The sequence below is a fragment of the Triturus cristatus genome, chromosome 11 (assembly GCF_964204655.1).
Source record: "Triturus cristatus chromosome 11, aTriCri1.1, whole genome shotgun sequence".
In the NCBI taxonomy this organism is placed as follows: domain Eukaryota; kingdom Metazoa; phylum Chordata; class Amphibia; order Caudata; family Salamandridae; genus Triturus; species Triturus cristatus.
Genome location: NC_140594.1, coordinates 634335364 through 634359362, shown reverse-complemented (window position 1 = coordinate 634359362; position 23999 = coordinate 634335364). Strand labels below are relative to the sequence as shown.

At 42.1% G+C, this 23999-nt stretch overlaps 1 protein-coding gene and 1 long non-coding RNA gene across 3 annotated transcripts in view; one reads left to right on the top strand and one right to left on the bottom strand.

Moving 5' to 3' along the window:
* The window catches only part of ANKMY1 (ankyrin repeat and MYND domain containing 1), a 588784-nt gene that overhangs the window by 84645 nt on the left and 480140 nt on the right, over positions 1-23999 (bottom strand). For both annotated transcript variants that reach the window (XM_085634115.1, XM_085634116.1), the window contains exon 19: positions 3472-3570. In XM_085634115.1, the coding sequence (XP_085490241.1) occupies positions 3472-3570 (99 nt within the window). The remainder of the gene's footprint in view (positions 1-3471; positions 3571-23999) is intronic.
* Positions 1-23999, top strand: part of LOC146785210 (uncharacterized) — a 368347-nt gene that overhangs the window by 36048 nt on the left and 308300 nt on the right. The window lies entirely within an intron of this gene.

Below are 23999 nucleotides of genomic sequence, written 5' to 3'. Positions count from 1 at the left end.
AGGTAGTAACTTGTAGGTGAGGTTTTAAACTCTACAGCGGGAGGGCAGCAGATAACTGACCACAATAAAAAAAGATAAGCATCATGAGGCAGGACAGAAAAAAACAATCATGTTAGTTATGTGTCTATTTATTTGCAGTTCTTATGACAATGAACTTTGGACCTCACTATATTAAGCTGGCGTACCTGCTTTTATACCAATCTGTTGGCTAGAGTTAGGACCAATGACATAATATCACAAGAGTGGGAACTAGAGCTGGGAACAAGACAGAGGTGCCCCTTGTCACCCTTTTGCACTGACCATAGAGCCATTTGCTTGTAGACTGTGTAAGTCACTAGAGGGGAGGGCAGTATAAACAGGAACTCGAAGCATGTGGAATCATTGTATGCTGATGACCTGTTGGTATACTCGTCAGACCCGGAAGTCTCTCTGAAAGTACTGATAAATGAGATGGAGCAATTTGGGAAACAAACAGGACTATCTGTGAATAGCCAACAATCTGTGGGGCATATCTACAAGGCGGTGATAAAAAATGATTGCCGCTTTTGCAGCCGTTTTCGGCGATAATTTTATCGCTTTATCAGCAAGGTCACGCTATCGCGTGAATCCTTGCATTAGCGCCTGTTTTCTGAACGCCCAGCTTTGCATCTCTAATGAGATGCAAAGTGGGCGTTCCTTCCTGAAATAACTGGAGAAATGTCGCTAACCGACATTTCTCCAATTATCAAGGGAATCGCTAACAAGCATAGCGATAAGAAAAGTAGCACTAACCTTGGTTATCCCTACTTTCCTTACGCCTGCTTTTGGTTTGACTTAGCCATGATATCCAATGGAAGGTGGATTTCATGGTTAAGTATGCCCTGCCCTATCAACAAGCTATCGCCAAATGTTGTGCGATTATCGCTGGATTTCCAGCGATAATCGCACATTTGGCAGCTTGCGCCAGGAATTTTATCGCTTTTGAGATAAGCGTTGCTAATAGCACGCTATCTCAGCGTTAAAATTCGGCGATAGCCGGTGATAATTATCCTAGCGCTAAGTGCTTTTAGCGATAATTATCGCCGGTTGTTGCTGATATGCCCCTGTGTTATTCCCACTGGAGCACTGAGAGGCTCCCTGCTATTGGTATACAGTGTAAAATAGACTCCTTTTGTTATTTGGGGATTGTGGTGACGCACACAACCAGGACAGGTGGCTTGAATGTAACTCTAAAGAACTATTACTAAACATGAAAAATCACGTAGACTAGTGGACTAAGCTGCCCTTATCTACGGCGGGCAGGATAGCAGGCTGGTTCTGGTATATTTGTCAATGCACCACGATCAAATCCCACAAAGGACATTCAAAGACTTAAAATCGACAGTAAAGACTAGATTTAAGGGAGAAGGAAAGAAGCAGAGTAAAAATGGACAAACTGCAATGTCCTAGGAACAAGGAGGGTTGGGAGTACCTGATCTGGAACCCGATTATCAGGCGGCGCAGTTGCATTTTGCAGAAGAATGGTATGACCCATATAGTGGAGTAGGTGAACGTTTGTTGAGAGGTACGATACAGAAAGAAGAGTTAATGGGAAGACGATGATCAAGTGCAAAGAAGTCACTCAATAACTCGATATATCTAAGTTCTCCTAGATACATCAAAAGGGTCCAGGGGCAAATATTTATAGACAGATAGGTTTCTAACCCCCTAATTCTAAATACGTTATAACTACAAAATAGGTGGCTGATGGGATTCATTTTCACTAGTAAAAGTACTCATTTGCTTTTTGATTTTGGTAATCCTGACCATAGGTTTTCTATTTTGTAGTTATAACAAGTGCAAAGAAGACCTAGAAAAATATACATAGTGTGAATGGTATTACATGCTTGGATGATGTAAGGCAAAGGCACAGATACGCAGGTTTCTCCTCTTTTCCCATAAGTTGCCACCATTGGAGATAATGGTATTTCAGAGGCTAGACCGAGAACTAGGTATAGGTAAATAGTAGAGGGGAGGGTGTATGCAGGCTGGTGATCTATACCAGAATGGGGCATTATTGTCATGAGAAAGAGCTTAAGAAGCCTTTCAACTAGAAACGGGACAGTTCGTACATTATCATGCAGTTAAAAAAAACAGCAGAAAAACCATGGTGAACGGTATCGAAAGGCACAAATAAATCGATACATTGGACCTTGTGCTGCAGACAGACCAAGGCGGAGGAGTAATCGCAACATTATATCTGGCGCTCAGGGCAGACAAGAATAAACCTCTCATGAAAGCCAAACAAGAATGGGAGACCGACTGTGGTGCATGTTTCATGCATAAATAATGGGATGAGACGCTAACACTCATACATATAGCCACAAGCAACAGCAGATGTAGGCTTATACAATTTAATTTTGTTCACAGGTCTTGCATTACTTTTGCCATAAGTAGTGCTTAATTTGTAAAAGTGTCCAAAGCTCTGCTCAGAAACCCACGACTGGCGCTATTAAATGCTGCGTAGTCTTGAATTCACCCAGGCTTCTTTCATCCCCTACCAGGCACTGGTGCCCCTGTATCTCACTCTTGCAGGTCCATGCTTTCTACCTTTGTGCCGGTTTTTAAGTCTTTCTCTTCCACCATCTTTTGTCTGAGGAGGGAAAATAAATGGCAGTCCCTAAAAATGTATGCGGGTGGGCCCCACCAGAAACCACCGGCTCAAATTAAGCACTGCCCATACTTCATAAAGTAGATCCAAAAAACATTGTAGAGTGCCCCACGTGCAAGCTTGTGGAATCCACCTATTTGCATTTCACCTGGAACTGTCCAATTATCTATTAGTATTAGAAACAGATGATACGTTGATATCAAGGACTAAATGTTGTTTTACAGCTTAGCCCCAGGTGTGTCTGGTGTGAATGAGGTCGCACTAAAAACAGGTAATGAAGAAGCTTATTGATTTTATGATGCTACTGGCGAAAAGGCACCCTGTGATATATTGCCTGTGCCCTAAAGTTCCAGAGGTGGCAGCCTAGCTCAGAGATGTAGGAGAATGGTGTACTGCCAAAGAAATAAGGTTGAAGCTAGTTACACGTCATGAGAAATTGGCTGAAGATTTAAATCTATAGTGTGAACTAACTAAGTGCTTGCAATTTCCTCCAAATGACTTCACACCATAAACATAAGGTTGCCATTGTGTTCTGTAATTATATAATAATAACAATAAATTGAGCATTGCATTATGTATTACAATAGCTAAGATGTACATTGGGTGGTTTATAAACTGTAAAGGAACTTACAATCTTGCTATAAGCTTGTACAAGGGGTGATTTTATAGCATGAAGTTATGTATGCAAAATTTAAATAAGAACATTAAAAAAAGATATGTTTCTCATCAAACTTTGATAAAAAACGCCTGCTCCCTGATGCATCGGTTTCAATCGTCTAACAATCTAGGTTTTTAACATGGGTATTAAACATGTAAAAGCTCTGATCCACCTAAAACTTTACCTTCTCTGCCTATTCTAGGTGTTTTTTTCGCACTTTTCTTATCTTCCTTGACTTGTGACTTCTTAGGCTTACTCTGTTGATCCTTTTTACTCTTCTCAGCTAGCGTAATAGAAAAGGTAAAACACAACAACCATGTTAGCTGCTAAAACACACACCGGTGCTGCTTTTAAGGTGCTATACTGTAAGGGAAGAGGGGAAATGTGATATTTCTATAGATCTTATTTTAACTAAGAAACAAAAAATCACAAGATGAGCTTCACAGCAAGTGCAATACTGAGCAGCCTTCCATTAGAATAAAATAAAAAACTGAGAGGGGATACCTTTGTTGTAAAACCAAATGGGGAATTACAAGTGGGTTGTAATTCACAAATTGCCTGATAATAGGATTTAGCAGCTCCATCGAGAATCACAAACACAGGGGTTAATAGTTTCTCACCTGGGCACAACGTATTGGTGAAAACCCAACCGAAAATGGAGAAAAAGCTGCAATCAGTGTGCAAACACTGCATGCTATTCCACATTATCCTGCAATCAGAAGTAATTCTCTCCTCTGCAACAAAATTACTGATGGTCAGGGTAATGGCAATTCCAAGAGGGGATATACCAAGTTGATTACTGGCTTACTTGTAATAGGCCTTGTAGGAAGCTTGCTCTTTATATAGTATCACTTAAAGCCAAAGCCCTTGATACATGTCCCACATATTTTACTCAATAAATGGGATCCCCTTATTTTATTAATAAGGGCGCGAACGGTTCTAGTATTTATCTTAGAGCACCCCCCGTATGCGTGTTTGTGTTTTGAGAGACAGGTCCTGTGCTTCAAGACAAACCAAAACATGTAACCCAGTATAGGTAGAAAAATATAGGAAGTGCCTCACGTAAGCAACCACCAGGGAGCAATTGGTAGTTTCTTAACAATTTGATAAATTTTTCATCATCTGCAACATTCCCATATAAACGGAGGAACCAACACCCTAACAAGTTCGGAAAAATGTTGTATGTGTGTGTCCTATCTAACTCTGTTATGTGTGGCACACATCTCAAACACCCCCCCTGGGTCCCCATAGAGGGGGAGAAAAAGCTTCCTCACAAGAAAAAAAATATTTATCATGAGTTGCGTGTGGCAATCAGCAACGTCTTTGATTATTTCTGCCAGCACTCATGGTTAAAAACAAGAAACCATGTTTAGACCATTTTAAGTAGAAAACCCAACATGCTTCATTGCCACTTTTTACTTACTGACAATTTCTTCATTGCAAAGGGACCACATTTCACCCATGTGTGCAATGGACCATAGAGCCACTGGGTGAATGCGTACTAGTAGGCCACAGGGAAGGAACAGAAGAGGGTGTATTGAAAGATTAGTGGTTCCTGTCGGCACTGGCACCTATGTGCAGACACAATTATTTTAAACAATTCAGAAAAATTTCAAATTTGACAAAAAATCATTTTTTTGCGCTAAAGACAAATTTGCATTCCTTAGCAAAATCATTTATTAACAGAGTGGTGCAGCAAATGTTAAGTCTTGTATCTCACCGCTGCACTACCAATGTAGGAAGCTGGCTCTTTATATAGTATACCAAAAAGAAGTAAAGAGTCCAGGTATCCCTTATGGGTGGACAGGGCTTGATCTAGCAATCCCAAGGTACTCTGTCTAGGGGCAGAAGACTTAGGCTTATTAGAGAGGAGTGTTAGACACTTGTTGCACACACAGAGTCAATAAATGAGGAACACACTCAAAAAGGAGATCCACATCATTTTGGAAAAATAATAGCTATCTTTATATATATTTGTAACACAAGAACCTTGTTTGGCTTACTTGCAATGAGTCTTGTAGGGAGTTGGCTCGTTATATAGTATACCAAAAAGAGGTATGCTGTGTAAAGAGTCTAGGTATTCCTCATGAGTGGACAGGGGCTTGCTCTAGCAATCCCAAGGTGCTCTATCTATGGTAGTTTGGACAAGCAGCCTTTGACTTATCAGAATGTGGTGTTAGACACTTGTTGCACAGAGTCAATAAATGATGCACCAACTCAAAAAGGATATCCACACCAATTTGGAAAAATAATAGGTATCCTTATATATATTTTGAACCCAAGAACTTTGTTATTAGTAAGTCGTTTTTCGTAAGAGACTTTTTACAGTTTTAGCAATATTAACCAACAGCGCGTTTTTACGCTTAATGCTTTCCTATGAGAGAAATAAAATTGACTGCATACATATAGTTGCAATGCGTTTCCATAGGACCCCTTCTGGTCGTGGTGTGGTGGGGGACAAGGACCAAAGTTCCACCAGCAAATCGGTCATATCTGCCCTGGTGAGTCCGTGTACAGAGGTGCTGGATGAGTTGCTAGCCTTGCACGCTACACTGTAGGAAGTAAGGGGGCCACCTGGAAATAGGCTGCTAAGGGGGGCTTGGGGACAAGTTTGGTAGCTTCCAACGGGGGTCTTGGGTTGTGAGGATCCTAAGAAAATGGGGAAGCAGTCGGTTTCTTTAGGCCCTGGCGGGGTGGCTCAGGTGCAAAGTGTTTGCAGGTGGCTGGCTCTTGTGTGCCAAGGCGCTCACTGGTGCTGGTCAGGACCAGCAAGGGGGATAAAAACAGGACAGCTGGGTAACTCTTGGGTCTGGCCTGTGCAGTGCTGATGTCCCTTGTCGGCTGGTCATCGGTGCTGTCATTGGAGTTTGGACTAGACATTCAACAAGTGTTGGTCGCGGCAAGGGTCCAGTACCCCGGGTATTGGTGCAAGAGGGCTTGTGGAGGTCCTGCCGTTCAGGTTTGGCTGAAAGAAAGATCGGACTTCCTTCAGTGCACTGACCTTCTCCTGGTTTGCTACTGAATGGTTGCCCTGGTGGACAGCAGCTTCTTTAAACCGGAAATCGTGGTTGGTTCCTGAAGGTAAGTAGCTCCTCTACTCCAAGGGAGATGCTGGCTGCTGGGCGAAGTGTTGGCAACCCTCCGGAGCTTGTGGAGGATGCACAGCTGCAGGACAAGTCGGGTCTTTGCAACTGTCGAGTGTCTGTGCCGCAGGAAGGGTTTGGCAGCAAAAGTCCACAGAAGTCTTCAGTTCTTGCAGGGATGGGCTCTTTAGTGTCCTCTTCTTCTTTTCAGTCAGTGGAATCTGAAGTGCCGGATTCCAGGAACCCACTAAATATTAAATTGAGGTGCGTTAGGAAGTGGAGCATAGTAGCTAATGGGCCACCTACCCTTGGGGTCACTGCGCCCCCTTATATGACCATTTCTTGTGGGAAGTGGGCAGAACTCTGCTCCAGTTTCCTTAATTCTGCCATCACCAAGATGGCAGAACTTTCAAAGAGTGGCACACATCAGGCAGCTCACCTTAGGGGTGTGACTGACCTGTGTGTGCTCAATGACTACTTTACATTCTAATTTCTCGCCTGTCCTGTTTCCAAATGGGTCTCGGGGCAAGGGGTGGCATCTCACAGGTCTGGGGAATGCCGGGTTGCATTTCAAAGGAGGCATGGCATTGAAGCCTTTGGTCTTGGTATACTGATTGCTAGCCATCCTGTTTAGAGGAGGTGTAAACACATCCTGCCAGAGAAGGCATTGTTCCTGACCTCTGATAGAGGGGCTCTCCCCTCCTAGGGGGTCAGACACATATCTGTGGTGGCAGGTTGGACTGGACCAGTCAGCCACCACAATAGGAGACTAATGGGTTTCAGGAGGCACCTCTAAGGTACCCTCTATGTGCATGTATTAATAAATCCATCACAGAATCAGTGTTGGTTTATTCATATGAGATATTTGATACCAGACATCCTTGGTTTCAATGAAGCCATCATGTAGCTGGGGAACTAGTACTCACCAGTGCACAGTGCATATACTCAAGATGGCTTCCCTGTTCACTGGTAATGTCCAAGAATAGACTTGGGCATCACAGAGACATATCTGCTCATGTAGATATATCCTCACATGTAATATTACGCACCCTGCCTTAGGGGTGTAAGGCTTGCTGTAGGGGTGATTTACATATATTGCATGCAGTGTCTGAAAGCATGGTGCCATGCTGTGTCTTCACCTTTGTCTGCACCATGTCACGCAGCCTGAAATGGGAGTCTGCATGAGTGTGCTAAGGGGTCCTTTAGGGTGGCAAAATACATGCTGCAGCCCTTAGGGAGCCATTTTAGTACTCATGCCCTCAGTACCAGGGGTATCATTTACCAGGGACTTACAGGCGTGCTAAAGGTATTGCCAGTTGGGGGGACAATTCTACAGTTTTAGGGAAAGAGATCTGGCACTGAGTACCTGACTAGCAGGAATCCGGTGCCCTTCTGTCAAAATTGTATCTATTTCCAGGCAAAAAGTGGGGGTGACCATGTCAAGAAGGGCCACTTTCCTACAGGCCAAAAGCTCAAAACATATTTGCAGCAGGAATAGAGTAGATGGACTGAGCAAGCCAGATGTAGCCAATGTAGATGATTCACCATGCCTTGTAATCTCAACAGTGGTGTTAGTGTAATGTGACTTGATACCAGAATGGTTAAAAGAAGCTTTGTCAAAGTGTGAAATATACGATTCAAGCAATGATGTTAATGCGGTGCAGTGCACAAGTGTTCGGAAAACATGAGGCGCAACCAGCTGATACATGCCCCAGGATTAGCTTGTGAATTGTAGATATTGCTGTACTAACCTATTTCCAACTTTTTTGGAAAGGTCAGGAAAGCCTCAAGCAAACTTTTTCCCACTTTAAACATAAACTTCACCTTACAGCCAAGTAATACATTCCATATTAAGGCCCTTCAGTTAATCTTCTCTTGATAACAGATTTGAAGTTATCCATTTCAGGTAATCGAATGTAAATTACATCTGCTTCAGAGATATTCTGTGCCACCCATAAAAAAGAGAAACTACTGGGAACCAATCTAATTCAAAATCCCTGCTCTGGTGTAGAGACACCTGCTCTGGATGATGCCCCGCTTGTCCTACCTACCTCAGTCATTTGTTTTATATACAGGAGAATGAGTTCTTTTTTTTACAAGTTAATGTTTCAGACGCATGAAAAGATCACATTCTGCAGGAAATTCATTGTAAAAAATGCAAATCGTAGCCATAATATCCACTGAGCACCCTAGAAGGACGCTATCAATTTCAGACTAAGACTTTAATTCATTGACCATGTATAGAAATTTATAATGTATGAATGTCCATATTTGGTATGACAGTAGTAACTTGAAACAATGTACCCATTATGATGTGTTAAAAAGTTGCCAGCCATTTTCTCATCTAATATGGATGCCGTAGTAAATTTCCGTATCAACAGCGTCATTTTTGTATAGAAACTTAAATCTGTAAGTTTCGCGTGTGCTTTGGAGCGACCACCGGATTTTGTAAGTTTCAGGTGTGCTTTGGTCCAACCACCGGATTTTGTTAACACAATTGGCAAGATATAGTGGCTCAAATTCTACCTGCTAATCACACAAAATCAGAAATAACATATATCATGTAGAGACCTATATGTTGCAAGAGATGCATATCTCCTCATCATAATAGAAACAATGTTTTTATCTGTATGTGTTGTGACAATAAATACAAATCTACATCTTCTGTCAAATATTTTGGCCACAGACTTCCCTCCACATCAATTCACACAGTGAAACATCACAATGGATGATCAAAGCATTCGCTCATATGCCAAGTGGCAGCCACTCCAAAATGGCCAATAGAAAGCGTTTATGCACATCATTACCAACTCACAACTAATAGACACCCAGACTTTACTTATTTGTCTTCAAATAATTCCACTTCAGCAATTAACACCATCATTGACAGCATAATTATGTTTCCAAACCTCATATCTACTCGCTACACAGACAAAATCACTCAATGGCTGCCGCCCTTTTTTAGAACTGACGAAGTTCAGTAAATTGAGAGACACGGATGAAGTCAGTCAAAGCAATGTCCAGCCCACTATATATATATGCTCAGCCATTATGCACCACACACATCCGTACAAGGAAAGTACCACCACTAGGACCAGAGCAAATTGCACTTAGTAGGACTTCCACCCCCCCCAAGGCTTCCACAGCATAATAGCACACTTATGGTAAGACCATTTCGGTGTCCATAGTGGAACAATCAAACCAATCGTGCTCCTTTTTATGTGGGTCTTTTCTTCTCCTGAAGTGATTATGCTAATTTGTTTCCCCTAGGACATTACTACCACACTTTTCTGATGACTGGCAAAACATTATCTAACAACAAATATTTGTAACATTATTACCTACTGGCTATTGACAATAGGTAGTTATAGTTAGGACCATGTTTCCATAGGAAGAGCGGTTTTTGTTTAGCCAATAACTTTGATGCAGTTTGACAAATCATTGCAAAATTTTCAAAATTAGTATGACGCTCACTTCTGCTGCTGTCTTGAAAGTTTAGGGGTGATCCGTCAAGAGGGTACAGAGAAAAAGGGGGGTCCCAAAACCTGTTTTTCTCATGTAAATTCCCATATGGATTTTAGACACAACTACAGCCCGAAGTGCTGAATAGAATTACACCAAATTTGGAAAAAATGTAGCTGTTGGTTCAGAAAGTGACCTCTTTGTAAATTGTTATAACTCCATTCAGTAGTTTGGGAGATATTAAAGAAAAAACAAATGTAGCTATCTAGGGATGCGAAGGCTCTGTGAACCCTCCCGATCTTGAGCTAAGATCTGATTGGCAGCCAAAATGTCAATGCGGAAGTGTTAGCAGCCATCTTGGGTCTTGGCTTCAGTCGGGTCCCAGAAAAAATGGCTGAAAAGGGATGGGTAGAAATACCCTGACTCTCTAACTCTGGTCCTAGGGTTCCCGTGACCCCGACAGGACCAAAAAGCACTTTAAAAAAAAACATTTTAAAGCTGAAAACCCACTTCCTACCCAGGGCTTTCCATTTTTGAAAAAAAGGCGGGGGCAGTGGAGCCCCACTCATGGGCTGTTTTTGGCCCCTTCGTGGAGCTATACATTGCCCCGGGCACTGGCACCCCTCAGGCCAGCTCCTGCTATGTCCCGGGGTGCCGAGGCAAAATAAATGTCAGAAGCGAACAGAAAGAGGCAGAATAAAGGTCAGCAATGAGTAGAGAGGGGCAAAATAAAGGTGAAAAACTATCAGAAAGAGGCAGAATAAAGGGCAGCAATGAGCAGAAAGAGGCAAAATAAAAGTGAGAAACGAGCAGAAAGAGGCAACATAAAGGTGACAAATGAACAGAAAGAGGCAAAATAGAGATCAGAAGGGAGCAGAAAGAGGCAGAATAAAGGTTGGAAACAAGCAGCAAGAGGCAGAGTAAAGGTCAGAAACAAGCAGAAAAAGGCAAAATAAAGGTCAGCAATGAGTAGAAAGAGACAAAATACAGGTGAGAAATGAGCAGAAAGAGGCAAAATAAAGGTCAGATGGGTGCAGAAAGAGGCAGAATAAAGGTCAGAAACAAGCGGCAAGAGGCAGACTAAAGGTCAGAAAAAGGCAGAACAAAGGTGAGACGAGCAGAAAAAGGCAGAATAAAGGTCAGAAGGGACCAGAAAGAGGCAGAATAAAGGGCAGAAGGGACCAAAATAAGGCAGAATAGAGGTCAGAAACCAGCAGAAAGAGGCACAATTACGGTCAGAAGGGAGCAGAAAGAGGTGGAGTAAAGGTCAGAAGGGAGCAGAAAGAGGCAGAAAAAAGGTCAGAAACGAGCGCCAACAGGTAAAATAAAGGTCGGAAGGGAGCAGAAAAAGGCAGGATAAAGGTCAGAAGGGAGCAAAAAGAGGCGAAATAAAAGTCAGGAGCGAGCAGAAAGAGGCAAATTAAAAGGCAGAATGAGCAGAAAGAGGCAAAATAATGGTCAGAAATGAGCAGCAAGAGGCTAAATAGAAGTCATAAATGAGCTGCAAAAGGTAGAATAATGGTCAGGAGCCAGCAGAAAGAGGCAAACTTATGGTGAGAAAGAGGCAAAATAGGGGGCAGAGGCACATGGAGAAGAGGCAAAAAATTAGCAGATGAGGCACAAAACCCAAGGCAGCAGAGGGCAGCCGACTGCAGGCAAGCTGGACTGTCACAGGGGGAGCTGGCACAAGGACCTGCTCACGTGTCCCCCCTATTCTTATTACTATGCACCCTCTGACAGACCCACTCATACACTCACACACCCACTCACTGACCCCCACACACTCACACACCCACTCACAAACCCACTCAGAGACTCACACACCCACTCAATGTTATATTCAGGTACTCATTCACCCACTCACAGACCTTCTGAGAGCCTCACACTCACAGATCCATTCAGAGACTCACTCATGCATCCACTGAAAAACCACTCAGACTCATACACCCACTTACAGACACATTGAGACACTCACACACTCACAGATCTACTCAGACACTCATGCATCCCTCACAGACCCACTCAGAGACTATGACACACACTATCACAGACCCACTCACTCAGCCACCTACTCAGACACTCATGTTCACATTCACAGACACACTCAGAGACTCATGCATCCACTCAAGGATCCACTCAGAGTCACACACCCACTGACTGACCCACTCAGATGCTCACTCACCCACTCACAGACCTACTCAGACTCACACAACCACTCACAGACCCACTCAGATACTCACTCACTCACCCACTTAGAGACTCATCCATCCACTCACAGACCTTCAAAGACACTCATGAACCTACTCACAGACCCAGTCAGAGATTCACATACCAACACACAGACCCATCTTAGACACTCAAGCACCCACTCACAGACCCACTCAGACACTCATGCATCCAGTCACAGACCCACTCAGCAACTCATGCACTCACTCACAGATCCACTCACAGACTCATGAAGTCAGTCACAGACTCCCTCAGAGACTCATGTACTCCCTTAGAGACCCACTCACAGACCCACTTAGACACATGTGCACCCACTCACAGACCTACTCAGATATTCACACACCCACTTAGACACTCAAACACCCACTCACAGACTTACTGAGACGCTCTTGAACTCACTCACACACTCACTGTCAAAGGTTAGTGGCTAAATTTAGGAAATAAAATTGAAACCCCTAGAAATTCACTTAAGAAACCAAAGGTTACAGGGATGTTATAGTTAGGAATCAGAATTTTAAAATAAACCTTAGAAATTCACTGAAAAAAGCAAAGGTTACAGGGATGTTATAGTTGGGGTCAGATTTAACTCATATGGTTTCAGAGAAATTCAGCAGTTATAGTTAGTTGAGCTAACTATAACTTACACCCCCGAAATGCACTACTTATGACCTCACATATTACATCACTCATGAAATGGTCAGTCACATCACTGATGACATCACTGATGACATATCAAATGATTTAACTGATGCCATCACTGATGACATCATCCACAGAGCCACCCACACCCCATAAAACCTCTTGTATGCATACCCACACACCTTTACAACCACTGATATATGCATTCACACACCTATACCATTACTCACAGACCCACTCAGTCCTCCATACAGCCATTCACACACCCACTCCCTCACTCGTACACCCACTTACACAACCACTCACTCATCTATACAGCCACTCATACAACCAGTTACTCACCCATACAGCCAGTCACATAACTCACCCGTAAAGCTACTTCCATATCCACTTATTTATGTACAAAGTCACACACCAACTTCACTCACCAAACCAGCCTTGCAACACAGTCCCACACTCACCTATAGAAGCTGTCATACACTCACTCACACAACCACTAAGATACCCATTCACATATCCATACAAGCACTCACACATTCCTATACTCACCCATACAGCCATTCACAGACACTCAATGTCCAATACAGTCACTCACACATAAAGTCACGTAATGTAACGCCTATACAAACAGCCACTCACTCACCCATACAGCTACTTATACACCCAGTCACTTACACATACAGCCATTCAGACACCCACGCACTCACGCATACAGTCACTACACATCCACTTACCCACTAATAGAGTCACTTACACAGTCACTCACCCACACATTCATCCACTGACACACCCACTCACTTACTAATATGGCCACTCACACAGCATCTCACTCACTCGCGCAGCTGCTTACACAACCACGTATATACCCATACAGCCACTCACACACAATATGCACAAGGATACATACAGTCAGACAGCCACTCACATTATATATATTAAAAGTAGTATCACTCATTTGTAGTACACATAGTTTACTACTTTAAGTTTTGTAGTAGCTTAGTATATATATTTAACAATCATAAACTCTTACAAAATACTTACACTCACTGGATGGTGTCATCAGTGATGGCATCAGTGATGTCATTTGAGATGTCATCAGTAATGTCACTGACCATGTCATAAGTGATGTAATATGTGAGGTCATAAGCAGTGCATTGCTGGGGCATAAGTTATAGTTAGCTCGGCCAACTATAACTGCTGAATTTCTCTGGTTTTGTGTGAGTTAAATCTGACCCTAACTATAACGTCCCTGTAACCTTTGGTTTTTTTCAGTTAATATATATATCTTTATATATATATATATTCACTGAAAAAAACATAGGTTTTAGGGACATTATAGTTTATTGGACATTTTACTCATACAAAACCTGAGAAATGTGGCCGTTATTATTAGTTGACCTAACTATAACTCACTTCCCTGCAATGCACTGCTGATGACGTCACATATTACATCATTCATGACATGGTCAGTGACATCACTGATGACATCTCAAATGACATCACTGATGACATCATCCATGTGATAATTAGATGCATCTTCTCAAACCCTAAAATAACCTTTGATACACACACTGTAAATTACAGACTGTCATTCTCAAAACCATAGACACTCCATCACCAATAACTACATACCCACTCACTGATTCTTAGGTTTACACACACATCCACTCTCACCAATACAGTCACTCATACTTATGGTCACTCAGTACAGTAAGTTATAGTTAGCTGTACTAACTATAACAGGGGAATTTCACTGGTTTTGTATGAGTGAAATGTCCAACTAACTATAACTTTCCCTAAAACCCATGTTTTTTTCAGTGAATATATATATATATATATATATATACACAAAGCTGAAATACAAATTCTGGCCTTAGGTTTATCTTACTGCGCAGAGTCCAACTTTGACTACCCAAACACCAGAATGGACATCTATAAGTTTGTGTGAAAACTAAAGTTAAAAAAATTTCACGTTATGAAAGAATCCAATGTGGAGTCTAATTCTAAGATTCAAGATGACAAAGAAAGTACAGAAACGTTGTAATCTCTGCCATTTGCTGACCATTCTTCGCTACAAGTATTGACTGAGTTGCACCAGGAAAATTACAATATGGACACTCAGGATTTTTCTCCCAACTTAATCAGAGACTTGTCCGCCTTATATAAAACTCAAAAGACCAATACGCCTTTCAAAAAGAAATCCAAATTTACTCCTATATTGGCTAGAGACGGCATGGACATATTTAGTGAAAATGTAATCAATGAAATCAAACAATTGAACTATAAGATTTTTAACTCCAAGAACAAAATGAACAACAGGAAAAGGCTATATTTTTCCTTGATAAACAAACTACCAAAGGACAAAAGCATCATAGTCAGAAACTCCGACAAAGGAGGAAACGTGGTTTTGTGGGCCAGAAAAGACTATATGGAGGAGGCACTATCCCAGCTAAGTGATAGATCATGCTATAGGCTCAGCAACTCAGGGGCCTCAAAAGACACAGCCAAGGAGTTTTATGCCAAATTGGTGGCTTGGAAGGGCATGGGTTTATTAACTATGGATGAATACCAATACATTAGGAATGATCACCCCACGGTCCCTAACATCCATTTCATCCCTAAAATTCATAAGGATGCTACCAAACCCCCTGGCAGGCCCATTATATCGGCCAGAGGTAGTCTACTTGAAAATGCCTCCAAATATATAGACTTTTTTCTCCAAGAGTACGTACAGGAATTACCCTCCTATATAAGAGACACGGGTGATTTTATCTCCAAGTTAAGGGATTTTGAATGGGACAGCAAGTTGTATCTCTTAACTTTGGATGTGTCTTCTTTATATACCTGTATCAATCACAAGGATGGTTTACGTGCAACAGAATTCTACTTGAACAAAAACAAGGCTACCTTACCCCAGCACAATAAATATGTTATTAGGCATGATACATTTTTGTTTAAATAACAACATATTTTTATTTGACAACTTGTTTTACCAACAAATGCGAGGTGTCGCAATGGGAGCCAGCTTCTCCCCCAGCTATGCCTGTTTATTTATGGGCTGGTGGGAGGAGCTGGTACTCAAGAGTAAACACAAAAAAATACATGGATGATCATGTCAGACTATATTATCGATATATTGATGATTTATTCATTGTGTGGGAAGGAACTAAAGAACAGGCCTTGGATTTTGTATCTGAAATTAACAAAAATGACATCAACCTTACTTTCACCTATACCATCAACAGAAATAGTATGAATTTCCTAGATGTGGAAATTTATGCCAAAGGCAATGCACTTGAAACTAAATTGTACAGAAAGGAAACGGCAGGTAACGCCGTATTGCACTTTTCTAGTTTTCATCCCCGACACTTAGTACTCAGCATTCCATATGGGGAAAGAAATGAGTTATTGATTCCAAATAAAGTCAAAAATATGTCACAGACCACAGATCAAAACTCTGATGAGTTGAGACTTCTTATTACCTACAATGCTCAAGAGAAAGCAATAAAAAAGATTATACACAGAAACTGGGTTTCAGTTAAAAATGATCCCATAATTGGTGACAAGCTCCCCACTAAACCAAGTATTACCTGTAAAAGAGTACCTTCAATGTATAATTGTCTAGTTTCTAGTAAACCTGAATCTTCCAAAACAAGTAACTGGCTAACCACTCCAAATGGTTTTACTAAATGCAAGACATGCAAAGCATGTCAATATGGCAAAAACAAAACCAGCTATCAAACTGCATTTTGCAATAAAGAGATTAAAATCAACAAACCCTCCATTGTAAAACAGAATTTGCCATATATATATTAGAATGTACATGCCAACTCGGGTATCTAGGTAGCACCAAGCTGCCTGTTAATATGGCAAAAACAAAACCAGCTATCAAACTGCATTTTGCAATAAAGAGATTAAAATCAACAAACCGCTCCATTGTAAAACAGAATTTGCCATATATATATTAGAATGTACATGCCAACTCGGGTATCTAGGTAGCACCAAGCTGCCTGTCAATAAAAGGATCCTGCAACACATTCGAGCCATAAATAATTGTGATCCTACTAACTCAGTCGCCAGGCATTTTAGAGAAATTCACAAAAATGATCTAAAAGATTTTTCATATAGATGCCATACCTCGAACCAAAAGTGGGGGTGACAGGGGATACATTCTCAATTTGGATAGTATATCACCAGGAGGGTTGAACAATACAGAAGATCTATATACTTGTTTATAATAATGTCCTGCCCTACCTGCGACTTCGCGCTACATTCTCACATGATACAAATCATTATTAGCATTTGTAAGATATATTTATATAATTGATGTGATTAGGTCCTCATATCTATTTGGTCTCCCCCTTTTTTCCAACAAAATGAACTGAATTTAACAACTCTAAAAACAATATAAGGGAAAAAACAATTTAAACTTTATGGAGGCTGCCAAACCACTTTAACCGGTGAACATTCAGGTTTTTTTATCAGGTTCTCTTAATGCACTTTAGTATTTTACACTAGTTTTTAATCATGTTATATGAATAAGACGATGGGGAAATGTTAACACATTTTAGGTAGCACCTGGCACTTTTTTTATGGAACTGATTTTTATACTATTTTTATCCAGTCTATGAGATATTTATCTTCATTATTAATATGTTGTAACGGGGGATTGATCCCAGTATTGTTTACATGTTAATACAGTCACTCTACTTCTCTAAGTAATACATGCCTTGTGAAGAGCACTTTATATCTGTTGCTTTTTTCATTATGATTACATATATATTTATTATATGTTTAATAACTAAAGTTTTTTATATGCTGATTTTAACCTAAATTATACATTTAATTATTTAAGAAGATTTTATAGGACGTTCTGTTTAACTAAGAGATTTGACATTACATGCTATGCATTTATTGTTATAACATTTCTTTTAATGTGACTAAGACTGAGAAGATATTTCTTCTATGAATTGAAAAGTATGTTTTCTTGTTTCATTGCTATTCACCCATCACGTGATAACTTGTAGCACGTTAAATGGTCTGTTAACACTATCAGCGCTGTCATGTGATCAAGGTCTGGTTCGGACTGAAACGTGTAATGGCCGACACTGCAATACAATCTTAAAAGCACACTATTCTGGGTCGGTGTCTGCTTTGCTAACAAACTACTTTTTCATGGTGAAGAGCAGCTGTTGTTGATATATATATATGCCAAGGTGTATTGAAGAATGAGTGGGTGTATGAGTGTCTGAATGGATCATTTAGTAGGTGTGTGACTGTATAAGTGAGTGATTAAACGTGTCCTACTGAATGTATGAGTTAGTGACTAAACTGTGTGAATATCTGTATCAGTCTGTCTGTTGGTGTGTAAGCGGTTGCATGGGTTGGTGAGTAGCTACATGAGTCTCTTTATGGGTTAGTGATTGCTTGTCTGAGTATCTGTATGGGTGCCTGAGTGTCTGTGTGGGTGGGTGGGGTATGTGTGACTCACTGCATGGATGTGTCAGTGGGTGATTCACTGGGTGTATAGGTTCAAGAGTATGTCTGTGAGGGGCTGAATGGGTGGGTGAGTATATGTATGGGTGTGTTGGTAAGTGAATGGATGTCTCAGTGGTACATGTGTGAATAATTACATATGTGAAAGACAGTATATGTAAGTGTTGGAGTATATACATGACTTTATGTGAGAGTGGCTGTATGGATGAGTGTGTGCTTGTATCAGTGATTGTAATTGAGACTAAGTATGTGTTAGTACAGGGGTCTTCAACCTATTCTGTAACATGAGCTACTTATGTGCAGTGAAAATCATCTTGAGCTACTAATATTATTAGTAATGTAGTGACCACATAAGACAAGATCACATTAGTGGGCACCATATGCAGGGTTTTGAGCAGTGATCACCTCAGTATCAGCACGATTGCCAGCAGTAATGTAAAAAAGGAGTTGTCAAATTTGAATGCCTCTATGTAGGTACTACATGACAAAAATAGCTCTAATGACTCTGTAATGCCTCAAACATAGCTGTAATGCCCTTGACATCAAGGTAACAGTATTCGTAATAATTCTCCCCAACACTGCATGATTTATCACTCAAATATCAGATTTAAATATATTTTGGATTTTCAGCAATTTTCCTCCAAACATCATCTTATGATTTCTGAAATTACACATATTTTTGTGTTGAATACACACTTTTCAATTTTGGTGCATGTCTATTCATTAAACCAAGCAAAAGTTTCTGAGTTTGACGGATGGGCTATCCACAGGAGAGCTACCAATAGGTAGGTAGAGAGCTACTAGTAGCTCACAAGCTACTTGTTGGAGAAGCCTGTGTTAGTATCTGTATGAATAAGTGAGGTGGTGTGTGTATAACTGTATAGGTGAGTAAATGGGAGTGTGACTGATTCTTTGCATGAGTGACTAGATGTATGAGTAACTATATGGATGAATGACGATGTGCGAGTGTCTGTATAGGTGTATGAGTGCAAATGATAGAGCTGTATTGATAATTGACTGCATGCATGAATGACTGTATAGGTGAATGAATGGACGTGTGTGTAGACCTAGGAATCAGTGAGTGGGTATGTAGAAGCTGGTATTGGTGTGTCTATGGTTTCGAAAATGGTAGTCTGTATTTTAGAGTGGGTGTATCAAAGGTTATATTAGGGTGTGAGGAGTTGCATCAGATTATCACGTGGATGATGTCATTTGAGATGTCATCAGTGATGTCACTGACCATGTCATGAATAATGTAATATGTGACGTCATTAGCAGTGCATTGCGGGGGCGTGAGTTATAGTTAGCTCAACTAACTATAACGGCCGAATTTCTCAGGTTTTGTATGAGTAAAATGTCCAACTAACTATAATGTCCCTGAAACCCATGTTTCTTTTGGTGAATTTCTGTGGTCTTTTAAATGCTAATTTCTAACTATAACGTCCCTGAAACCTATGGTTTCTTCAGTGAATTTCAAAGGTTTTTTAAATGATAATTTCTAACTATAACGTCCCTGAAACCTATGTTTTTTTCAGTGCATTTCTAAGGTTTTTTAAATGATAATTTCAAACTATGCCTACAGAGGTAGGACATGTGAAGGAAGAGGAAGAAAGGCACAGAAAGAAGCAAGAGAAATGCGGAAAGAGGCAACAGAAGTCCAGAAAGACAAAGAAAAGTGCAGGAAGAAGCAAGAGATATGCAGAAAGAACCAAAAGAGGTGCAGAAAAAGGTCTTGTTGCAAAATCATCCTGTGCCCCCAACTTTTTACTGACCGCTACTGGTGGTAACTGACTCTGACTAACCAGGCTCAGAGCCAGTGCTATGCTGAAAGACACTTAGAATACAGTGAAAACACCTACATACACTAGGGTACACTATGGGTTGGGGTACCCCTATGATTGGCATGACCTCCCCTGTAAGGCCCTAGTACATAATAGGGCAGGGGGATTAAAACAACCTCTAACCCAGAGGTGCAGAAAGAGGCAAGAGAAGTGCATAAACAGGCAGGAAATGTGCAGAAACATGGAACAGAGGAGCAGAAAGAGGCAAGTGAGGTGCAGAAAGTAGAGCAGTGCAGAAAGAACTAACAGAGGTACAAAAAGAGGCAAGAAGGGTGCAGAAAAAGGTAGGAGGGGTGCACAAGCAAGGCAAGAGAGGTACAGAAAGAGGCAGGAGGGGTGCAGAAAGAAGGAAGAGAAGTGCAGAAAGAGGCAAGAGAAATGCTGGAAGAAGCAACAGAGGTTTAAAAAAAAGCAAGATAAGTACAGAAAGAGGCAAGTGAGATGCAGAAAGAAGCAAGAACAGTGCAGAAAGAACCAACAGAGGTGCAAAAAGAGGCAAGAGACCGGAGAGGTGCACAAAGAGGCAAGAGAGCTACAGAAAGAGGCAGAAGGGGTGCAAAAAGAAGGAAGAGAGGTGCAGAAAGAGGCAACAGAATTGCAGAAAGCAGCAACAGATGTGTAGAAAGAAGTAAGAGAAGTACAGAAAGAGGCACGCGAGGTGCAGAAAGAAGCAAGAGCAGTGTAGAAAGAACCAGCAGAGGTGCTGAAAGGGGCAACAGAGGTGCAGAAGGAGGCATGAAGGGTGCAGAAAGAAGGAAGAGGCGTGCAGAAAGAAGCAACGGAGGTGCTGAAAGCGGCGCAAGGGGTGCAGAAAAAGCAAAAGAAGTGCAGAAAGAGGCAACAGAGGTACAGAAAGAGTCAAGAGGTGCAGAAAGAGGGAACAGGGCTACAGAAACAGACAAGGAAGGTACCGTTCGTGGAAGGAGCTTACAGAGTGAACTTTTAAAATTGCCGATTTTAACATCCACGGAGTGCTGCCATTGGGGATACTGTCTAAATCCCTAGCAACTGTTGTTGAAGGAGAGAGGCAACAAGGGACTGCGAGGACCAGCAGCCCCGTGATTGGAAACAGCTGTGTCCTCTTCCCGTACTCACGCCCTCCTGCCCTCACGCTATAAGACTGCTCACGGCCCCCGCTTCGCGGGAGCCGTTCGTGGAAGGAGCTTACAGAGTGAACTTTTAAAATTGCCGATTTTAACATCCACGGAGTGCTACCATTGAGGATACTGTCTAAATCCCTAGCGACTGTTGTTGAAGGAGAGAGGCAACAAGGGACTGCGAGGACCAGCAGCCCTGTGATTGGAAACAGCTGTGTCCTCTTCCCGTACTCCCGCCCTCCTGCCCTCACGCTATAAGACTGCTCACGGCCCCCGCTTCGCAGGAGCCGTTCGTGGAAGGAGCTTACAGAGTGAACTTTTAAAATTGCCTATTTTAACATCCACGGAGTGCTGCCATTGGGGATACTGTCTAAATCCCTAGCGACTGTTGTTGAAGGAGAGAGGCAACAAGGGACTGCGAGGACCAGCAGCCCCGTGATTGGAAACAGCTGTGTCCTCTTCCCGTACTCCCGCCCTCCTGCCCTCACGCTATAAGACTGCTCACCGCCCCCGCTTCGCGGGACGCGCGCAGGCGCGCACCGGGCGAAGCCCGGGCCAAGGGCGGGCCCGTCTGAGCCCGTCCGAGATCGGCTGAGAACGGAACGGGGCCTTCCTCTAATAACCGCAGCTCACGAACTACAAACGGACCATTGTGGGTAAGGTTTAGTTCTGAGTCTGTTACCTAGATTGCTCTCAGTGTTTCGTACTCGCCCAACAATTTCAAATATGGATAAGCATGCTAAAAGGGATGGATCCACTGCACAACTGTCTGGGGGAGCTCTAATGGGGACCTTAGACAATTTTTTAGTGCGGGTGCAATCAGCACTCGCTAAAGATATAGAACTAACAGAGAAAAGGCTCTCATTAGACACCCTTTGCGACAAGAGGTCCTCCCTGGGGAGCATGGTTAATGCAAGGTCACCATTGCATCGACCGCCTGTACCATTGGACTTACTGTGTTCAACACCTCCTCTGGCAGAGGAGCATGATGAAGATATAATGATAAGTCCGCCAGCACCGATTGAAATCCCAAGTGAAACTGTCGATATATTGAATGTTAGTGAAATGGTCCCAACCCCGAAGCCATTGTCAAACATTAAGACCCGCTCTGCAAGTAATACAAAAGCGGGTTCTGTACAACATCAATTAGCTCCAGTTTTGACAAAAAAACGAAGGGGCAATCAACGGACAGTCGTTGGGAAAAATGTCAAGCCAGACCTTGTTTCTGCCGTGAGAAAGGATATTGCACCCTGCCCAAAACCTATATCTGTTGAGACGAGGGTAATTCCATCACTGTTTCTGGGGAACAAGTCTATGAAAGACACTGATTCATCGTTCTGGGATAAACTGGAATGTACTTTAAAGAATCTATGTGAACCAATTTATGAAAGGTTGGGTTCCATAGAGAGCAGGCTTGTATGTATGGAACTTTCACTTGCCTCGGCAAAACCAGGGGGAAGCAGACAGGGTCTTGGCCCCCAAAAGGGGCGTCCTAGTGTGGCAGGTACAGGCCTTAAGATTAAATCTCCTGGTACCAATCCAGTAAGTGGCATTGTAAATAATGATTTACCCACTCTCCAAGAGACTCATCCCAGTTTAGCTGCAGATAGTCTACTATCTGCTGACCATCACCCACCACGCGAAGTGCCATCTATTTCTCGGGATGGAAGAGTTAGAAGCGATAAGCAGCCCACACCTGCACTACCTTTACTGCAGGCCTCGACAGGTCTAATAGATATGCATCTCCCTCCCGAAGCAGCCCCTTATGTGGTGGTTTTGACAGGGGTCCCACCTCTGGCGAACGGAATAAGGGAATTATATACGGATTTAAAGAATAAATGCACATTCTGGCTTAATAATAAACGACCATTGCCGGCCCATATGTGCGCTGAAATTCTGTTCGCCCAGAAGAGTAAATTGGGTTGGTAGGAGACCAAAGTCTATAAGGGGGGATTGTATCATAATTAATTTCAGGGATAGACACTGTGTGGATTACATCTGTTCTTGGCCACAAGATGGACCCTCATCCCAAATAAATACTATGCCATTGTCCTATTTCTATGCTCCCATATCTCTTCCCCTAGGTGGGCTAACACGAGGGGGATATGCACCAAATGGGTGCACTTTTAAGGATATAAGGTCTATTAATAGATTCGATGTCCTATCAGGGCTGGCGGACTGCGATTGACAAAATGGCAGAAGTGGTCATGACAACCATGAAAAGATATACCCAGCCCTAGGGTCAGAGGAGGATATAAGGCGAGGAGAGTGGCTCCTAATGGGTAGCAATAGAGATGAAACTGGTTTTCCAGTTAATACTGCTGGGTTGGGGGAATGGGGTTCACAAGCCGTGCCTCAAAGAGAATTGTTAGGCAAAGAGGTTAGTCTATCTTATCCACATGGTGTTGTTACTCCCTCGACATTAAACACTGAGACTGCTGAAGGGACAAACAATGTTGCAGGTCATATGGCGCTATTATCTTGGAATGTGGCGGGTTTGGGATCCAAACTATCATCATCTCTCTGGTCAGACTTTATTAGTGAGCACGATGTTTGTCTCTTTCAGGAGACATGGTCAATAGAGCCTGTGTTCATGCTGGGCTATATGAATTTCTATGTACCAGCAGAGAAAAGGATTAAAGGCCGGCCAGTGGGAGGTTTAACTATTTGGATCAAACAGAGCTTACAATGCAATATCCAACCTATCCCAACTTTGAATAATGACATTATGGGAGTTAGGTTGAACTTCCCGTTAAATTTCAAAATTGATATATATAATGTGTACATTAGGGGTTTACCTGGTGGGAAAAAATCACATGTGGCATTAGCACTAGATACTCTTGTAGAAGCTAGAGCAATTGACGTGTT